Below are 20022 nucleotides of genomic sequence, written 5' to 3' on the forward strand. Positions count from 1 at the left end.
CTGAGTTTCTAGTTCCCTGCATGTGTTGAATGCTTAGCACATGAACATATTTCACCTGTAAATGTTAAGGGGCTCATGCCATGCAGAGGAATTAATCTTCATATGGTAACGTTTTTAGTTACCTACTTACCAGGGACTTGAAAAGAATCACGAATTCAAAACAATGCATTAATTTGCATTGTGGTTTCAAATTCAATAAACTTGATCATTAATGTAATAATTGGAAGATGATAAATATTCTTTCCACAGAGTCTACCTATCAGCGATAAATGCAGGACCTATCTGCTTTTGGAAAGAGAAAGGAAATGTTACTTATTGAATTTGTTGAGGGGCATGAGGTAGATGCTTTCATGTACTCTCTCTTCTTTCTTGGTTCCCATAATAACCTTGTAAGTGACCTTGTATTTTTCTGAATGTTACAGCTGAGAAAATTGTGACTCAGATTGGCTAAGGAGGTTGCCAAGTGCTGCAGCTGAGCATAGAAGAAGGCAGATTTGAAGTCACATCTGTTTCTCATCAGTCTGCCATTTAGGCACATTCTTCCATGAATTTATTAACACAACTCGGTCTTCTGTTCTGAGTAGGAGCATAAATCTTAAACCAGTGTTCTCAAACACTTCTGCTCTGGGAAAGAGAACATTTATTAACTTCATCTTTTCTTAGCCAACATTATAATAAAGGCACCAGTGAGTAGGAAGTCTATAAAAGATAAAACTCATTTTGCTTCCCTTTGCCAACTCTATACCTAATTAGCTTTTCATTTAGTCAAATTATTTAACCTATAAGCCTCATCTCCCCATTTCTAAAATGAGGTTAAAATGACCTATTCCCCACATGACTATATTTTAAGGAGGAAATATACATGCAGGATGCCAGGTACATGCAGTAATTATTAACTATCCCCCCCACCCCTGCCTTTTAAATTGATTCTGAGTCTCACAAACAAAACAAAAAATAAGCAAAATACAACCTGTAAGAAATGAAATTTTAGAATGGTGACTAAATATTACATTTTCAAAAGCTTATAGATATGAGAATAATATCTTAACTCTCAATAAAAATTGCAAGTCGGAGAAAATTCAGTATTATTGAGTGAAACGATATCGAAGTTCACTACATTTCTTCCCACTTGATTACCAACAAAAATAACTTCTAGGCCAAAAAAATAAAAATAAAGGAGACAGTGCTTGATTGGAATTCTGTTTTCATGCTGGATAAAATTCATGAAGAATTATAACAATAACTTTATTTCACAAATGAGGAAATTGCGGTTTAGCTCTCTGCAGATCTCACATATTTCTCATGCCTTAATTCCGTGCTTCATTCAATCTACCTGTAGTTCTCATGTGTTTGTTCACCCCAAGCAGGGCATTTCAGAATCAACACGTATGAGCCAGTTTCTGCATTCTGTGTATCTGAAGATAATACCGATCACTATCCCAGGCATCTGGGCTCAGCATCTAAGCAGTCCCCTGTGGCTATTTTCAGTCTTCACCTCATTCACTCAATCCGATGTCTAGACCTGTCGCCCATCCTCTTGCTTGTTACTCACAGCCAGTCCTTCCTATTTATCTCCAAGGCCATTTCCTCAGGGAAGGCCCTCATTCTTTCTTGGCCAATGGAAGTATCTTCACAGTATTCTCTCTACCATGGTTTTGTAGTAAGTGGATGAGGCTGGCTCTGGGGTCAGACTATTTATATTTAAATCCTGACTTGGGACCTCTTTCCTGTAGCTGGAAATCCTAACACTTCCCTATGGTATGTAAAGGGAAAATGAACATGTTAGGCATTTAAAGGCTTCTCAGCACCTAGTAACTTAGGTAGCAACTAAGCCAGGTCTACCCTACTTCTTTGGGTTTATTTCCCAATAAGCACAATGGTCTATAGTCGAAATGGACTATTCACTATTCTCTGAATATACCCCGCACTTTCCCACCTTTGCTTTGCCCATGTTGTTCCCACAGCCTGAAAAGCCAATTCTGTCCCTTCTAGTCATAACATTATCCTTCATTATAATTGTTCTAGAAAGCTACTGGCTGGTATGTATGGGGAATCTTAAAAATTATCCTATTCCTTGATTGAGCTCAGCAAACCTTGGCTGGGTTCTTCTACATGTCTGGGGACTAGATAAATGTAGATTGGTTTTGGATGGCCTCATCTGGGACAGCTGGGCTCTCTTCCACATGGTCTCTCATCTCCTGCAGGCTAGCTTAGACCCAATCATATGTCAGAGGCAGGGTTCTGAAAAAGAGGAAGCATATAAGGTCTCTTGATGTCTGGGCTGGAAACCAGTTCATCATTACTTTCCACCACATTCCATTGGCCATTTCCAGATTCAAGGAATGGAGAAGTAGATTCTGCCTCTTGAAGGGTGAAGAATTAGGGACATATTTGCAACCTACTGTCCTAAAGATGGACAGGATTCTTGCCTTTGAGGGTAGGACATGAAAACTAAGATCTAGCATTACAGAGTAGTAGTAAAGTCCACTCTGGAGCCAGGAAGTAGAACTGTCACTTGCTAACTGTCATCTTGGCGGATTATATAAGTTCTTTATGCTTCAGTTTCCTCACTTCTACAATAGGGGGAAGCATAATCTACCTCATGGATTGTTGTGAAGGTTGAATGAATTAATATATATAAAGTACTTAGAATCTCACCAGGCACAAAATACTGCATGAGTTATTGTATGAGGCAGATAAAAGAGCACTGTGTCAGGGTCCGTGTTTTAGTCTCTGTCCAAGGAGCTGTGTGACTTTGAGCAATTTACCTCTCTGGACCTCAGTTTCCTCTTTTGTAAAGTCAATGGGTTAGACTCTCTGAGGTCCTTTTTAAAGAGTATACAGTACATAAAAATCTACCATTTTCACCATTTTTAAATGTGCAGTTCAGTGGCTTTAGTACACTGTTGTACAGTCACTAACACCCATCCCCGTATCGTTTTCATCTTCCCAAATTGAAACTCTGTACCCACTAAACAGTAACTCTCCTTTCCCTTCGGACCTGTCAACCACCATTCTGTCTCTGTGAATTTGACTAAGTATCTCGTACAAGTGAAATCATAAAATTTTTGTCCTTTTGTATCTGGGCTATTTCACTTAGTATAATGTCTTCAGAGTGCATCCATGTTGTATCACGTGTCAGAATTTTCTCTCTTTTTTAAGGTTGTATATCATATGCATATAGCGCATGTAGTCATCCGTTCATCTGTTGATGGACACGTCCATCATTTCCATCTTTTGGCTGTTGTGAATAATGCTGCTATGTGTGCAATGCGTGCAAATCTGTCAGAGTCCCTGCATTCAATTCTTTTGGGTATAAACCAGAAGTGGATCTGAGGTCTTTTTAAGTATTTTGTACAACAGAAAAAGATAAGCAAGTTATAAGGTCTCTGTGTCCCCCTCCCTCCACCCCAGTTTTTAATGTTTCTCCTTAAACTATTTGACAGAGATGGCTCTCCAATCTGTCCCCATAGCATCAAGTATGCAATTCTTATCATCTGTAGGAGGGCGTTTTAATAGCTCATCTCCTAATCCGCCTCACTCACTAGGTCTATAATCTCCTTGAGGGCTTCTTCAGCTTTGCATACTCAGTGCCAGCCTGATGGTGGTAGGCGCTCCACCAACATTGAGTGAATGACTGAAGGAAAGTTTCTAATTGCCTGTGTGTGTTATAAAAACCCCGCTTGAAATGCAATCAGTTTATTGGTGCAACTCGGGACAGCTCCCACAGTCTTTAGTTTGACAACTTTTGCTATACAAGGTCCATACTTACCTGAGGATGTAGTTGTGTTGTGAACTGCAGAGAAAGGATTCTGACCGAGGGTGGTGGTGGAGCCTGAGGGCTTCACTGGCCAGTTTTGACCTTTGACCTTTAAAGTAGCTCTTGGTCCTTTAGCAGACATCTGGCAAATAGAACTTCAGATTCTTCAGGTCAGTCTGACATGGCCCGGTGGAGAGCCAGAGATCATCTTAAGAGACAGAACTTAAAGTGAATCCATGTGACTTCATGCAAGTTTTGGTAACTCTTTGTACCTTAGTTTCCTTGCCTATGAAATGGAAACACTATGGGGTGCCTGGGTGGTTCAGTTGGTTAAGCGTCTGACTTCAGCTCAGGTCATGATCTCTAGGTCGTAGGGGCAAGTCCCACATCAGGCTCTGTGCTGACAGCTTGGAACCTGGAGCCTGCCTCAGATTCTGTGTCTCTTTCTCTCTCTGCCCTTCCCCTGCTCATGCTCTGTCTATGTCTGTCTGTCTCTCTTAAAAATGAGTAAAACATTTAAAAAAATTAAAAAAAAAAGAAACACTACCTACATATATGGTCATTGTATAGATGAAAAGATAAAATATATCTAAAAGCATGGGGTATAACACTTAGCAGGTAGTGTTGAATAAATGCTAGTTATTTTTTTTTAATTTTTTTAATGTTTATTTATTTGTGTGTGAGAGAGAGAGAGACGGTGTGAGCGGGGAAGGGGCAGAGAGTGAGAGACAGAATCGGAAGCAGGCTCCAGGCTCTGAGCTGTCAGCACAGAGCCAGACACAGGGCTCAAACTCACAAACTGCGAGATCATGACCTGAGCTGAAGTCGGATGCGTTACCAACTGAGCCACCCAGGCGCCCCAATAAATGCTAGTTATTGTTATTGAGAAGCAGCAGACAGGAGTAACATTTATATCTGGGAATGGAAAACCTGGCCTTTAACTCTTCCGGGACTGGCTCTGTTCACCTGATATGATAGCATACCCCATGTCTGTCTGCTTAGCCAGATGGTTTTTACTTTTTTTTTCTAGTGTAGAAGCAAGTGTGTGCAGTCATAGTTTTGAGTGTCAGAGTTCCTAATTTTATTAGTTTGATACTAAAAGAGCATTTGAATAATTTAAACCCAATGGCAAAATGGTACACTTACACTTACACACATTGCATTTTAATATAATGTGTATATAGATAATCTACTTATTTTAAGAGAGGTGCAGGATTTACCTGTTTGTCCAGACTTGCTGAAGCAGTCTCATGATTTTCTGTAATAGTTTGGGGATGGTGATGCCATTCTTCTCAGTGCAAGTGGAATCTTGTTTTATTGAAGTCAGCCTTGGCCAACAATTTTCCTGTATGTGAACAGCCAAGAGACCCAGTTAGCTACATCCTCCATTTATGCCACACTGGAATTTCATGGCAATAAAACCAAAGGTGTGACTTTGCACTGCACTCACACACACTCACTGTTTACAGTTCTGCGGGTGTTTCTAACAGCTGGCAGAGCACCATCTGCCAAACACCACGGGCTTGGACAGTCGTGTAAAGGATGGAAGCAGAAACCTATGTAATCGAGGATATAGAATCAGTCTGCTAGAAATCTCACATTTGCCTCCCGCAGTCATGAATCTTACCTTTCTGCTGTTCGTGCCAAAGCAACTCAGTGGAAACATGCTGTGCAATTTCTCCAGAAGTTCAAGATCAGAGTGACGTAATATGGAATTTCTCCCAGGACTTAGTATGAAGAGTCAAGGAATGTAGCATTATTGTAGGCTAAGAGTTTGGAAATGCTTCCCAAACACCTTCTTTGTGGACAGGGGTTTGAGAACTGTGGCAAACTGCTTTTCTTCCTTTACCTGTTCCTCTAGTTAGGAAGAAGTCTTTGCTCAAAGTAAACATTCTTTTTTTTTTTTTAAAGTTGTTTTTGAGAGAGAGAGAGAGAAGGGGGGGAGGGAGGGAGAAAACCAGTCGGGGAGAGGCAGAGAGAGAGGGGGACAGAGGATCTGAAGCAAGCTCTGTGCTGACAGCAGAGAGCCTGATGTGGGGCTCTAACTCACGACCCATGAGATCATGAGCTGAACCAAAATCAAGAGTCTGACTCTTAACCGACTGAGCCACCCAGGTGCCCCAAAGTAAACATTCTTAATAGGATAGATTACTTTTATTTATTTTTTTGAAGATTTTAAAAATATTTACTTTAGAGAGAGAGAGAGAGAAAACATGAGCAGGGGAGGGGCAGAGTGGACAGAGGATCTGGAGTGGGCTCTGTGCTGACGGCAGACGGTCTGATGGGGGCTCGAACTCACACACCGTGAGATCATAACCTGAGCCGAAGTCAGAAGCTTAACCGACTGAGCCACCCAGGTGCCCCAGGATAAAATAATTTTAACCTTCATAAAGAATAACATATGTACAAGAACTGCTATGGCAAGTTTGAGAAAAACTTATGTGGAAGTATTTGCTCTACCACATGTGAAAACTCACTATGAAAACACCGTGTTTAAAAGTCTAGTATTTGATTAGAGTACATTTTGAGTACATTTCGGCATGTAACACATAATGAAGTTGGGACTTCAATTTAGTGGAAAATTATTTAGTGAATTAGATTAACATACTTGCCCCTCTATATAGAAGACAATAGATTAGCCTCTGATCTTCTACCATATAAAATATAAATTTTAGATGAGCTAAAAATATAAATACAAAATATCAACCTATAAAGAAGTAAAAAGTGGGGACGACATTAGAATACCCTCAGGAGAGGAGATCTTTAACAAGACAAGAAACTCAGAAGCCATTAAAAAAAGGGACACACGTGGGGGCGTCTGGGTGGCTCAGTCGGTTGAGCATCCGACTTCGGCTCAGGTCATGATCTCACAGTCCGTGAGTTCCAGCCCAGAGCCTGGAGCCTGCTTCGGATTCTGTGTCTCCCTCTCTCTCTGCCCCTCCCCCGCTCATGCTGTTTCTCTCTCTCTCTCTCTCTCTCTCTCTCTCTATCTCCCTCTGTCAAAAATAAAAATAAAGGGGCGCCTGGGTGGCTCAGTTGGTTAAGCGGCCAACTTCACCTCAGGTCATGATCTCACGGTCCGTGAGTTCGAGCCCCGCGTCGGGCTCTGTGCTGACAGCTCAGAGCCTGGAGCCTGTTTCAGATTCTGTGTCTCCCTCTCTCTGACCCTCCCCCGTTCATGCTCTGTCTCTCTCTGTCCCAAAAATAAATGAACGTTAAAAAAAATAAAAAATAAATAAAAATAAAAATAAAACATTAAAAAAAAATGAACACATGAGAATATCTGTGTTCATTATTTATTATGGCAAAATCCATCAGTGTAGTCAAAACCATGCAATAAACTCGCTGAAGCTATTTGATTACGCATGATCATACATACTCTAATTTTAAAGGAGCTCCTACAAGTAAAGAAGAAAAAGTCAGACAAGCAAGGCTGCTTGGGAGAGGACATCCAAAAGTTCAGGGACTATGACAGAAAGCACAAGCACATAGACAGTATAACAAGATATCAGTGAGATGCATTTTTCAATGTTCTCATGAAAATTAAAAGGGATTGATCATATTCAGTGTGGGAAAGATTGTGAAATGTAACAATATTTTTGTGAAATAATATGGCAGTATCTATTAAAAGTAAAAAACAAACCTTTGATAAAGCAATTCCACTTTGAGGAATCTACAGAAATAAAAGAATTATTTCAAGGGAAATACATACAAGAATGTTTATCATCACTTTGTTTATAATGGAAAAACACTCAAAGCAATTTATTCATCATTAATGAAGTGATTGAAGAAATTATGACATATTTAGATCATGGTGTACTCTTCATTCTTTAAGCGAATGAGTTTAAGCTTCATGTATTGTCCTGAAGGGATACCTGTGATTAAGTGGATTAAAAAAAGCAACCAAGCTACAGAGTAAGGTGTATTGTGTGATTGCTTCAAAGAGAAACAAAGAAAAAGCCTCTATTCATTGAATAAGCAACAATAAAATAGGACTCCATAAAAGACAATCTTAGAAGACTAAAAAGAAAATAGAAGATTAAAAGAAATAAGAGGAGAAGGGAAATACATAATCACTTGTGAGTTACCTAAGTCTGGATTTCTGAAAAGGACTCCAATCAGCTAAATATTTGCTCCTCAAAATGTTTTTCACATTTGAACTTGGGAAAGCATGGTTTTAGTTATTATTATTTTTTTAATGTTTTATTTATTTTTGAGACAGAGAGACAGAGCATGAACAAGGGAGGGGCAGAGAGAGAGGGAGACACAGAATCTGAAATGGGCTCCAGGCTCTGAGCTGTCAGCACAGAGCCCGAGGTGGGGCTCGAACTCACAGACCGTGAGATCATGACCTGAGCTGAAGTCGGACGCTTAACCGACTGAGCCACCCAGGCGCCCCGGTTTTAGTTATTTTTTAATAAAAAATTTCTGTTCCTGGATTACGGTTGGGATGTTTACCATTGCAATTCAGTGTAAAGGGATCATTTCACTAAGATTTGCAACGTTCACTTGCAGATATGTGACATATGAGGAAGAGCAGAGAGAACATTGTCCTAGCACCAGTGTTTTGATACATTGGTTCATTCTTTGATTTATTTGGTATTTAATGAGCTCCTCCAAGATGCTATAGCATGAGACTGCCAGATCCTATGGGTGTGGAGGTCAATATAGTCCTTGCCCTTAAGCAACTCAGAGTTGATAAGTGTACCACACATTGATAGGTAAACAAGCACTTATGTAAGGTACAGTATGTGAGATAATGCAAATAAAAATATCTACAGGGCAATGGGAGCTGTTCCTCAAGGATGAATGTTCTAAGTGCAGAGAGGTACACAGCAGCCCTGAGGAAGGAAAAGCCCAAGGCCAGCCAGGGTTGGGCAGAAGATGCTTTAGATACCCCCATGCCGGTGTATGCATTATACTAGATTTACAACAAAGCCTCTCAACGTAAAATATGATACAAAAAAATCCTGAATCACCAGATTGATAGCAGTGTCCCACTGCTATCACTGTGGGAGATATACAGTCTCCCACAAAGATGGAAGGGACATTTGTTTATTTTTTTACTGTGGGAAATGGCAAATATATATAAAAGTGCAAAGAATAGTGAACCCTCTGGTATACTTCACCCAGCTTTAGCAATTATTAACTTATGATCCATCTCATTTCATTTCTATCCCCACTTACCCAATGGATTTTTTTTTTTAATTTTTTTTCAACGTTAATTTATTTTTTGGGACAGAGAGAGACAGAGCATGAACGGGGGAGGGGCAGAGAGAGAGGGAGACACAGAATCGGAAACAGGCTCCAGGCTCTGAGCCATCAGCCCAGAGCCTGACGCGGGGCTCGAACTCCCGGACCGCGAGATCATGACCTGGCTGAAGTCGGATGCTTAACCGACTGCGCCACCCAGGCGCCCCCCCCAATGGATTTTTTTTGAGGCCAGCTCCGCGTATTATTTTGACTGCGAATATTTTAGTATTTGTCTTTGATAGATCGCAAAATATGGCCACAGATTCCTTCCATTCTTGTATGCACCTTCCTTTGTAATGTGATAAGGTTCATCCTCCCATCCAGACGGGGGCACCTATTCTCCATCCCTTGAATCTGGGCTGGTCTGGTGACTTATTTTGACTAATACAATGACACAGAAGTGATGCCCTATTGCTTCCAAACTGAAGCTTCAAGGGGCTTTACAGTTTCCACTTCTACTCTCCTGGAACACTATTGCCAGAGATTGCCAGGTAGAAAAGGTATACTAAATACATATATAATAACCTTGGGCACATGTCTTTTCATAGTTTTGACAGTACATTCTAGGGATAGATTCCCATAACCTATAGCATTGTTGGGCTAAAGGGTAAGCCCATGTGTAATTTATCTATATCGTCAAAGTATCTCATTTTGCAAGTTCATCAGCAATGAATGAGAGTGCAGAGGAGCATTTTTAATATCCTTGAAACAGAGCGGTTGGTGCTTTGCCAAGAGTATAAACACTGGTAGAAAATGTCAAAATAATCATAGATGGTTTGTAGGCAAGGTAATTAGATGGAAACATTGGTGATCTGTATTATGAGGAAGAACGATGGTGACTTGAAGGCCTGATGAAGTGCTGGAGGACCCTTGTTATCCCTGCAGAAGACCTTAGCCCTGCAGAGGGTCTCCTTCTCCTTGGTGGGCTGGGAGGTGGTTCACCTCCCCATCTCTTGGCCATTTGGGCCACGGACACAGATTGGACATATACCCTGCACAAAGCAGTCTGCTGTGAGAACTCAAACAATGAATATTAAGAAGTTTCCAGACTCTGGACCTGGATTTGAGGTGGATAAACTCTTGTTTTCCCGTGGGTTGTGTTATGCGATGCTCCATTTGCCTCACCTCATTGAATAGAGCAGCGTTAACAGTGTCTAGAAGCAGTTTGTGCATGTTTAGACAGATTGTGTAATTTTCCCCATCAGTTAGAAAATATTTTGTTGGCCTGAAGGATCTCTCATTTCCATTTACCCATTTCCTTTTGATTTATTCTTTCACTGGTTCTGTCATCCAGACAGGGACAAAAGGCAGCTTGGGTTTGGGAGCTGGGGGTGGAGGTGAGCGGAGGAAAGGATTGTTCTGGGGTAGAGGCACAAAACACTGGGGAAGGTTGGATGGTCCTAAGTGGACTTCTTGGGTTTTCATCCTTTTTGATCTACTTTTGGCTTTTAGCCTACATTTGAAGTCTCTCCTTTCTCAGCTTTCATCGAATGTAATCTCCTAGCTCTCCACTCGCTTCTCTGTCTTTCTTTACATGCACGGTGGCCCCTCTCTGGCCCCAGTCCAAAGCAGGAGAGCTCTTTCCACGGCTCTGCTCCCCATGCCCCTGGTCCCATTATGCATGCTTTACCTCTTGCACTGAAGCTATGCATTTTAATGTGTGACTAAGTTCTGTTCTCCAATTAAGAAATGTAGAGACTTGGAAAACAAGACTTTATTAGTCAGAAAAAATATTAACAACATATTATAAATTGATGAAGCGATAACATTTGATAGGATGCAATAAAAGTATAGTAGTCAAGATACAGAGTCTTTAAAGGTTCTAAACTGATGGATTTTTACTCTAGATATTAAGTATTTGCAAATCTTCCAGACCCACAGCACTTTGTTATCTTTTTCACTTGGAGATAATCTCAATAATGACAGAGATAAACAAACCCAGTTGTCTATCAGAAATCATCCCAGCTTTGTTCAACAAAGACCAAAACTCTGTTCTGATCATTCACCTTTGTTTTCCTGGTGAAGTTGTGTGGCTTGGCTATTGTCAGGCTGTTTGGATTTGGTTCATTCAGCTCTTGCACCTACATTTCACTTCCCAAGATGGCCGGATTTGTGTGTCTAGTGATGGACAGCAGCTGCGGTCCTGAGTTTTCCTTTGCCTACCTGGGATATTTCTGGTGGATGTTCTGTTGTCATCCCTAACTTAACATGTCCTCTCAGATGCTAAGTGACCACTTATTCTGTCAATCACACCACCATTTTGAAGTCTAGAAATCTTACTTTATCACTCTACTTCAATTCCTATCTATAATCATGGGGTTATACAATATTAGAATTCAAAGAGAATTTTTTGAGAGAGAGAGAGAGAGAGAGAGAGAGAGAGAGAGGGAGAAAAGAGTGAGCAGGGGAAAGGGGCAGAGGGGGAGAGAGAGAGAGAAAATCCTAAGCAGGCTCTTGGCTCAGCGTGGAGCTTGATACAGGGCTCGACCCCATGACCCTGGGATGATGACCTGAGCCCAAATCAAGAGTTGGATGCTCAGCTGACTAAGCCATGAAAGTGCCCCAAAGAGAACTTTTAATTTAGTCTAGCATCCCATATCAATTCTTTTTTGCTATGGTTTTGTAACTTCGCTGGCTCTGTCCAGCTTGCTCTGAGGATCTGTGCTGTGGGGGTCCCTTCTCTATCCAATGGGAAACTTAGGGTATGTGGTATTTGGATACCCTCTTCTGACAGATATTTATAGCACTTCACATTGGGCAAACACTTAGCCTTGTGGCAAATTTGCCCTATTCCCATCTCCCGGTAGCAAAATTAGACAAAGACATTACAGGAACATAAAACTACACACTAATATCCCTCATGAATATTTGTGCAAAAATTTTTAACAGAATGCCTTCATATATTGATGGCAGAGTGTAAAATGGTGCAGCTGCTTTGAAAATGGCATTTCCTCAAAAAATTAAACTACGATCCAGCAATTCTGCTCCTGGTATACACCTTAGAGAATTGAATTCATATGTCTGCACAAAACATCGTGCACAAATATTCATAGCTGCATTATTCATAGTAATCAAAAAGAGGGAACACCTCAAGTGTTTATCAGTTAGTGGATGGGCAGAAATAATGTGGTCTATCTATACAATGGAATATGATTCAGTCATAAAAAGGAAATGGTGTACTGATACATGCTAAAATGTGGATGAAGCTCAAAAACATTATGCTAAGTGAAAGAAGCCAGACACACCAAAAAGACCACATATTGTATGATTGTATTCATATGAAATGTCCAGAATGGGAAATCCTATAAAGACAGAAAGTGGATTACTGGTTGCCAGTGGCTAGGAGAAGAGAATGAGGGTGGGGTTCCTTTTTTTGGGATGATGAAAAAAGTATAGAAATATATAATGTTTTTGCACAATCTTGTGAATGTACTGAAAACACTTTAAAAATAATGGATTTTGTGGTATATGAATTATATCTCAATAGAAAAAACTCTATAAAGAAAAAAACCCTTTAGGACCTGGCGGAACATTTAGGACAAGTAGATTCTTAAGTAAATAGGAGTTAATTGATGAACGTCAGATACTGCTGGAAATCTGTTTCTGGGCCACATATGAAGTCATTTGTTGAATAACAAGATAGGAGTGAGCTTCAAGTAATTCACCCCATGTGATCTCTAAGGTATGCTCTGGGAGTTGCTTTTGGTCAGGACTTCATCATTTCAAACTCTTCCTCTTATGCATCCTTTTATTTTCACTTTCAGCATCACTATGACGACCTGTTCCACTGTGGCTGCCCTGGGAATGATGCCGCTCTGCCTGTATCTCTACACCTTGTCCTGGAATCTTGAGCAGAATCTCACCATTCCATATCAGAATATAGGTCTGTACTGGGCTTGTGAAATGGAACAGTAATAGTAATGGTGATGGTAATACTAATAGCCATTGTTTATTATGTGCCTCCTTTATGTGGATTTTAAAATAAACTACTCGGATAGTGAGCCTGGGTGGCTCAGTCAGTTGAGTGTCCAACTCTAAAAAAAATTTAAAAAAATTTTTTTTAGGGGTGCCTGGGTGGCTCAGTCGGTTAAGCGACCGACTTTGGCTCAGGTCATGATCTTGCAGTCCGTGAGTTCGAGCCCTGCGTCGGGCTCTGTGCTGACAGCTCAGAGCCTGGAGCCTATTTCAGATTCTGTGTCTCCCTCTCTCTGACCCTCCCCTGTTCATGCTCTGTCTCTCCATGTCTCAAAAATAAATAAAACGTTAAAAAAATTAAAAAAAAATTTTTAAAACTTAAATCCAAGTTAGATAACATATAGTATAATAATAATTTCAGGAATAAAATTTAGTGATTCATCACTTATGACACACAGTGCTCATCCCAACAAGTGTCCTCCTTAATGTCCCTCACCCCTTTAGCCCTTCCTCCCACCCAACACCGTCCATCCAACAACCTTCAGTTTGTTCTCTGTATTTAAGAGTCTCTTATGGTTTGTCTCTCTCTCTGTTTTTATGTTATTTTTGCTTCCCTTCCTTATGTTCATCTGTTTTGTATCTTAAATTCCACATGTGAGTCAAATCATATGATATCTGTCTTTCTTTGACTGACTTATTTCACTTAGCATAATACACTCTAGTTCTATCCACGTTGTTGCAAATGGCAGGATTTCATTCTTTTTGATCACCAAGTAATATTCCATTGTATGTATATACCACATCTTCTTTATCCATTCATCAGTTGGTGGACATTTGGGCTCTTTCCGTATTTTGGCTATTGTCAATAGTGCTGCTATAAACTTTGGGGTGCATGTACCCCTTCAAAACAGCACTCCTGCATCCTTTGGATAAATACCTAGTGGTGCAATTGCTGGGTCACAGGGTAGTTTATTTTTAACTTTTTGAGGAACCTCCATACTGTTTCCAGAGTGGCTGCACCAGTTTGTATTCCTACCAGAAGTGCAAAAGAGATCCTCTTTCTCCACATGCTTGCCAACATCTGTTGTTAATGTTAGCCATTCTGACAGGTGTGAGGTGATATCTCATTGTCATTTTGATTTGTATTTCACTGATGAGGAGTGATGTTGAGCATTTTTTCATGTGTCTTTTAGCCATCTGGATGTCTTTGGAAAAGAAGACATGTCTTTTGCCCATTTCTTCACTGGATTATTTGTGGGGGTTTTTTTGGTGTTGAGTTTGGTAAGTTCTTTATAGATTTTGGATACTAACCCTTTATCTGATATGTCACTTGCAAATATCTTCTCCTTTTCTGTCAGTTGCCTTTTAGTTTTGCGGATTGTTTCCTTTGCTGTGCAGAAGTTTTTATCTTGATGATGTCCCAATAGTTCATTTTTGCTTTTGTTTCCCTTGCCTCTGGAGACATGTCAAGTAAGAAGTTGCTGCAGCTGAGGTCAAAGAGGTTGTTGCCTGTTTTCTCTTCTAGGATTTTGATGGCTTCCTGTCTTACGTGTATGTCTTTCATCCATTTTGAGTTTATTTTTGTGTATGGTGTAAGAAAGTGGTCCAGGTTCATTCTTCTGCATGTCGCTGTCCAGTTTGCCCAACACCATTTGCTGAAGAGACTGTCTTTTTTCCATTGGATATTCTTTCCTGCTTTGCCAAAGATTGGTTGGCCATATGATTGTGGATCCAATTCTGGGTTCTCTATCCTGTTCCATTGATCTATGTGTCTGTTCTTGTGCCCGTATCATATTGTCTTGATTACAGCTTGGTAGTATAGCTTGAAGTCTGGAATTGTGATGCCTCCAGCTTTGGTTTTCTTTTTCAGGATTGCTTGAGCTATTTGAGGTCTTTTCTGGTTCCATACAAATTTTAGGATTATTTGTTCTAGTTTTGTGAAGAATGCTGGTGTTATTTTGACAGGGATTACATTGAATATGTAGATTGCTTTGGGTAGTATCAACATTTTAACAATATTTGTTCTTCCAAGCCATGAGAATGGATATTTTTCCATTTTTTTGTGTATCTTCTTCAATTTCTTTCATAAGTTTCTATAGTTTTCAGTGTATAGATTTTTCACCTCTTTGATTACGCTTATTCCTAGGTATTTTTGGTGCAATTGTAAATGGGATTGATTCCTTGATTTCTCTTTCTGCTGCTTCATTATTGATGTATAGAAATGCAACCAATTTCTGTACATTGATTTTATATCCTGCGATGTTGCTGAATTCATGTATCCGTTCTAGTAATTTTCTGATGGAGTCTTTTGGATTTTCCACATGGAGTATCATGTCACCTGTGAAGAGTAAAAGTTTGACTTTCTCCTTCTGACTTGGATGCCTTTTATTTCTTTGTGTTGTCTAATTGCTTAGGCTAGGACTTCCAACACTATGTTGAATAACAGAGATGTCCATGAGAGTGGACATCCTTGTCATGTTCCTGATAATCTAACTCTTGATTTCAGCTCAGGTCATGATCCCAGCATTGTGGGATTGAGCCTTGCACTGGGCTCCGTGCTGAATGTGGAGCCTGCTTAAGATTCTCTCTCTCCCTCTGTTCCTCTTCTCCACTCATTTTCTTTCTCTCTCTAAAAAAATAAAAAATAAAAAATAAACGATCTAATTCTTTAAATAACACTTCCACATTGATTCTATTAGTAGTTCCATTTCCTAGATTTGTAGGATGATAGAGGTTAATTAACTTTGCTAAGAATGTGCAGCTGGTCAGCAAAGAACTGAAATTCTGACTTGGGAATATGACTGCAAAGCCAAGCTCTTAATACTGCAAGAGTTCATTTTTGCAAATAAAGAAAGAGAACTTGTTTATTAAAAACAAAAACAAAAACACCATATATAATTCACTGTAATGCCATTGGTTAACTGGATCACAGTGGGTCTAATGAGACTTTAGTTCCTACAGTTCCACCTTTCACATGGCCTGTGAATCTTGATATCTTTACTGATCCAGCATGAATGATTCCTATTGATTATTAGAGAGCATATTCACAGGTCACAACTGTATCCATATCTCTTTCATATCTGCTTTCCTCATTGTCATTTCTCATTAAACTCTGCCCTTTCCCTAGAGATCTCAGTTTACTTACTAGGCTTAGAAGGAAACCTTGGTAAAATGATATGGCTATTCTCGTTTGCTCAGAGTTTTTGGAGAATTGGCAGAAATTATGATTCTTAAAAGTCTAAAGTGTTAATCTGAAGTCTCTAGTCATCACTTGGAGGGCTTTACAAACCATGACCCATAGCTGAAAAACATGTGCTAATGACAGCTGGAGCCCATTAAACTTGTAAAATTTGAGTGAAATCCTAGTTTAGGAAATCGTGATTTTATGCACAACTTATTCTGATCAGTAAATTAACATATTCTGTTTTGATAATATATTCTAAAAGGCACTTGTAAACAATTAAAACCCAACATATTATGAGCAACTCATGTAACTTTGGAGCCAGTATTGCAGGCATTTGGCCAGATTTGGAAAACAGCACTGGAAAAGGTTAGTGTGTGGATCCTGCTGGCAAGTGGGCCTCTGCTCTCCTGAGCCTGCCTTCAATGCCTTTACTCACTTGTGTTAATTAAAAGGCATTTTTTTCCTACCCACCTTTAGGTTACCTGGCCACACTTGCAGAATATGAGAAATTCTTTGGTATGTGTAACAGATGCTGTTTTTTATATCTGCAATAGGTATTCTTTACTTTGCGAAACAAATGGCCCATTGGCTTCACATAGGGAAGTAATAGCTGTGGTCGTAGAGAGGTGACCTCATGCATAGCAACCAAAGAATTTTGCCGAGTCTGCCTGTTTTCTAATGTTTACATTTCTGGTTGTCTCTAAAATTCCATGTGATTGTCAGGGGGATTTTGAGAGAGAAATGATGGAACAAGAATGGTGGCATTCAGTGGTAACATATACCCTTCAAAGACTGTCTTCCAAAGATTTTTTCTTTCTTTATATTTGGAGGTGGATGCAGAAATGAAGTGCAGCTTAAAATTTTTTTAATGTTTATTTATTTTTGAGAGAGAGAGGGAGAGAGAGACAGAGTGTAAGCAGGAGAGGAACAGAGAGAGAGAGGGAGATACAGAATCCAAAGCAAGCTCCAGACTCTGAACTGTCAGCACAGAGCCCAATGTGGGGCCTGAACCCATGAACCATATCTAATTGAACTAGAAATTGTTGAGGACTGGGCAGTCAAGGTAAGAGGAGATATCATCTGATGGATTTTTCTTCTCCCCAGGAATCACCCTTGTGTGCCTGACCATCCCTGTGGCCTTTGGTATCTATGTGAACTATAGGTGGCCCAAGCAATCCAAAATCATTCTCAAGGTAAGCAGCTCCACACGGCAGTTAATGTATCCTTAGACTTAGACACTGGAAAGACAGATGTAGACAATGACTGTAACAGACTGGCCAGTCAGATACAATCCCACACCTAGCAATTTTTGTTTTTAAATTTAATTTTATTTTAGAGGCAGTCTGGGGGGAGAGGGGCAGAGGGAGAGAGAGAGAGAGAGAGAGACCGAGAGAGAGAGAATCCCAAGCAGGCTCCATGTTCAACTTGGAGCCTGATGCAGGGCTTGATCCCATGACCCTGGGATCATGACCTGAACTGAAACCAGGAGTAGGATGCTCAACTGACTGAGCCACCCAGGCGCCCCAGTTCTGCTTTTTTTTGATCTAACCTCCATATTTCCTCCACTCTTCTCAGCCATTCTCTGTCATTCCCATAGGCCCATACACTGAGGCTTATGGACACAGTCAAGAATGGGACTTTTGCTTTAGTGACATGAAAGCCAAGGCCTATGTGTGGCCAGAGAGAACCCAGAGCCCATCTATTCACAAGATTCCACATGAGTGCTCTCGAGGTGAAAGCTGCTCAGGTGTGCATGCAATAGAGCCCCAGTGTTGAAGAGTATTGGCTGCTTTCATGAAAAAGTAGGGCCGTTTTTCAGAAGCATTCCTGGGGAAGCTTGGATGTTGTAGTCTCTACACATGAACAACTGCTGTGGCTGCTGACCACATGAAAAGCTGTCAGAATGAAATGCAGAATGCATTGAAGAGTCTGGTCATGGAATGATGGTAACTGGAACCTCCTAACTCCTCTTGACTTTCCAGCATTGGCTTTTGTCTGCTGGAGAAACAAGCAAATGTCCTTGTTTTAAAAATATCTCTGAAATGACTTTTAAAAATATCTAAAAATGACTTTTAAATCTCGAGGCATTCTCAACAAAGGTGTCAATATCCTAGAGTGTTTTCAGTGTTTACAATTATGTATCATTTTAGAAGATGTGAGATTCCATTATGTGCCGCTTTATGAAGATTTTTAAAATGCTTTACTTATATTTTACATGTATAAAGAAATAATCATTTGGGGCTAATTGAAGGTTCAACAAATACATCTCAGGTCATATTAGTCTGGGGTTTATGGTTTGGTTCAGTGTAAGTTCCTGCTGTCTGGCTCCCCCTGACGGAGTGCTGCCCCTCCACTTGTCTGCACAAATGGGTGCTGCTTTCTCACTTTGGCACAAGACTGAACAGCTCTCACTGTTCCTCCAGTGAGATCAAGAGCTGGAAGAGGGGTTGACAAGCAGACAAATCAATTGAGCACAGAGAACTGGAGGAAGGCTTAAATGTTGTACATTTCGACTGCGTGTCAGTGGGTGACTTTGTTATTTCAGTAGGAGAAAATTTCCAATGTGGCCGTGTATGGTTATAATTTTATTTACAAAATAAGAGGACAGAGTATAACAGTGGGAACGTCTTACTTTTCAAATACTCTATTTTTGATGAAGTACTGTCAAGTACTCTATTTTATTAGTACTTTTTAGGTACTGTAATAAAAAACCCTACAATTTTGGTGTTTCCAGATCCCCTATTAGTCCCTCAGTGTCAATGGAGAAATAAGATAAATTTTCTGTAGTCACTTATATTATCTGTAAAGAGCAGATCCAAAACCCCTTTCTTTTGCCTGTTGTATAGGATTTTTGGCAGAAAAAAATTTAATAATAAGCATAAATATTCTAGAGCTCCTTGGTAAAAAACTAGAATAGTCTAATCATTATTTTGATATATTTTCATTGTTTGTTCTTGGTCCTCTTTTAATTTTAGATCTGATACATTTTCTGAACAAATTGCTCTTGGTGAATTTTTAAACTTTGAGATCCTTTTTTGATAGAAAGATGGAGAGGGATTTTGACAACTGTAGGTCTTCTTGTGTGTTCCGGCATCTTCCCATTAAGCAGAGGCCCAGTCTGTCTTTGTATTTGACCAGTAAAAATAAACCCAGAGAACATCTCTGGTGCATTGGGTTATTTTTATTTTGTTCTGCTCCCCCAAGACCACCTTCCTCCACGTCTTGAATCATTTCAAATCCAGATTGAGGCTATAACTAGGTTATAGTTTATGGTCTACATGGAATGGGAGCTTGTCAAAATCCTAATTTTCTCCAAACATTCTAGGTCTGGCTTTCTCTCCATCTGATCTAAAACTCAAACTATTGGAAATTCTTTTTTGTTGAACAACAAAAGTAATAACAGTATTCATTTGGGAGAGGGAAGAGGTATGTGTTAGTACCTCTATTCCAATAATATTAGCCCAGATCATATAGTAAAGAATGGGTAGATTTTATTTGGAGGAGAGAAGAACAGGGATGAAAGCAGTAGGAATCCATTGGTAGTTGAAGAAGTGATAGGAAGCGAGTGGCAGACGGCCAGGCAAGACAAATCTTAGACAAGAGGGTACCAGTGAGGGATCTAAGAAGTGTGTGTAGGGATGGTGGAGGCTTATTGTTACATTTTGCTTATTTCACAAATTTGTCCTATCCTTGAAAAACTCCACTCCGCAATCCTTCTGGCAAAATCTACTTCCAGGGAGGAGCGCCTGGGTGGCGCAGTCGGTTAAGCGTCCGACTTCAGCCAGGTCACCATCTCGCGGTCCGTGCAGCCAGGTCACGATCTCGCGGTCCGTGAGTTCGAGCCCCGCGTCAGGCTCTGGGCTGATGGCTCAGAGCCTGGAGCCTGTTTCCGATTCTGTGTCTCCCTCTC

At 40.2% G+C, this 20022-nt stretch overlaps 1 protein-coding gene across 8 annotated transcripts in view; it reads left to right on the forward strand.

Annotated features, from left to right (window-relative positions):
• The window catches only part of SLC10A6 (solute carrier family 10 member 6), a 50886-nt gene that overhangs the window by 19939 nt on the left and 10925 nt on the right, over positions 1–20022 (forward strand). For all 8 annotated transcript variants that reach the window (XM_047856964.1, XM_047856960.1, XM_047856963.1 and 5 more), the window contains 2 exons: positions 12778–12896; positions 17217–17305. In XM_047856964.1, the coding sequence (XP_047712920.1) occupies positions 12778–12896; positions 17217–17305 (208 nt within the window). The remainder of the gene's footprint in view (positions 1–12777; positions 12897–17216; positions 17306–20022) is intronic.

Source organism: Prionailurus viverrinus, chromosome B1 (genome assembly GCF_022837055.1).
Source record: "Prionailurus viverrinus isolate Anna chromosome B1, UM_Priviv_1.0, whole genome shotgun sequence".
NCBI classification, from domain to species: domain Eukaryota; kingdom Metazoa; phylum Chordata; class Mammalia; order Carnivora; family Felidae; genus Prionailurus; species Prionailurus viverrinus.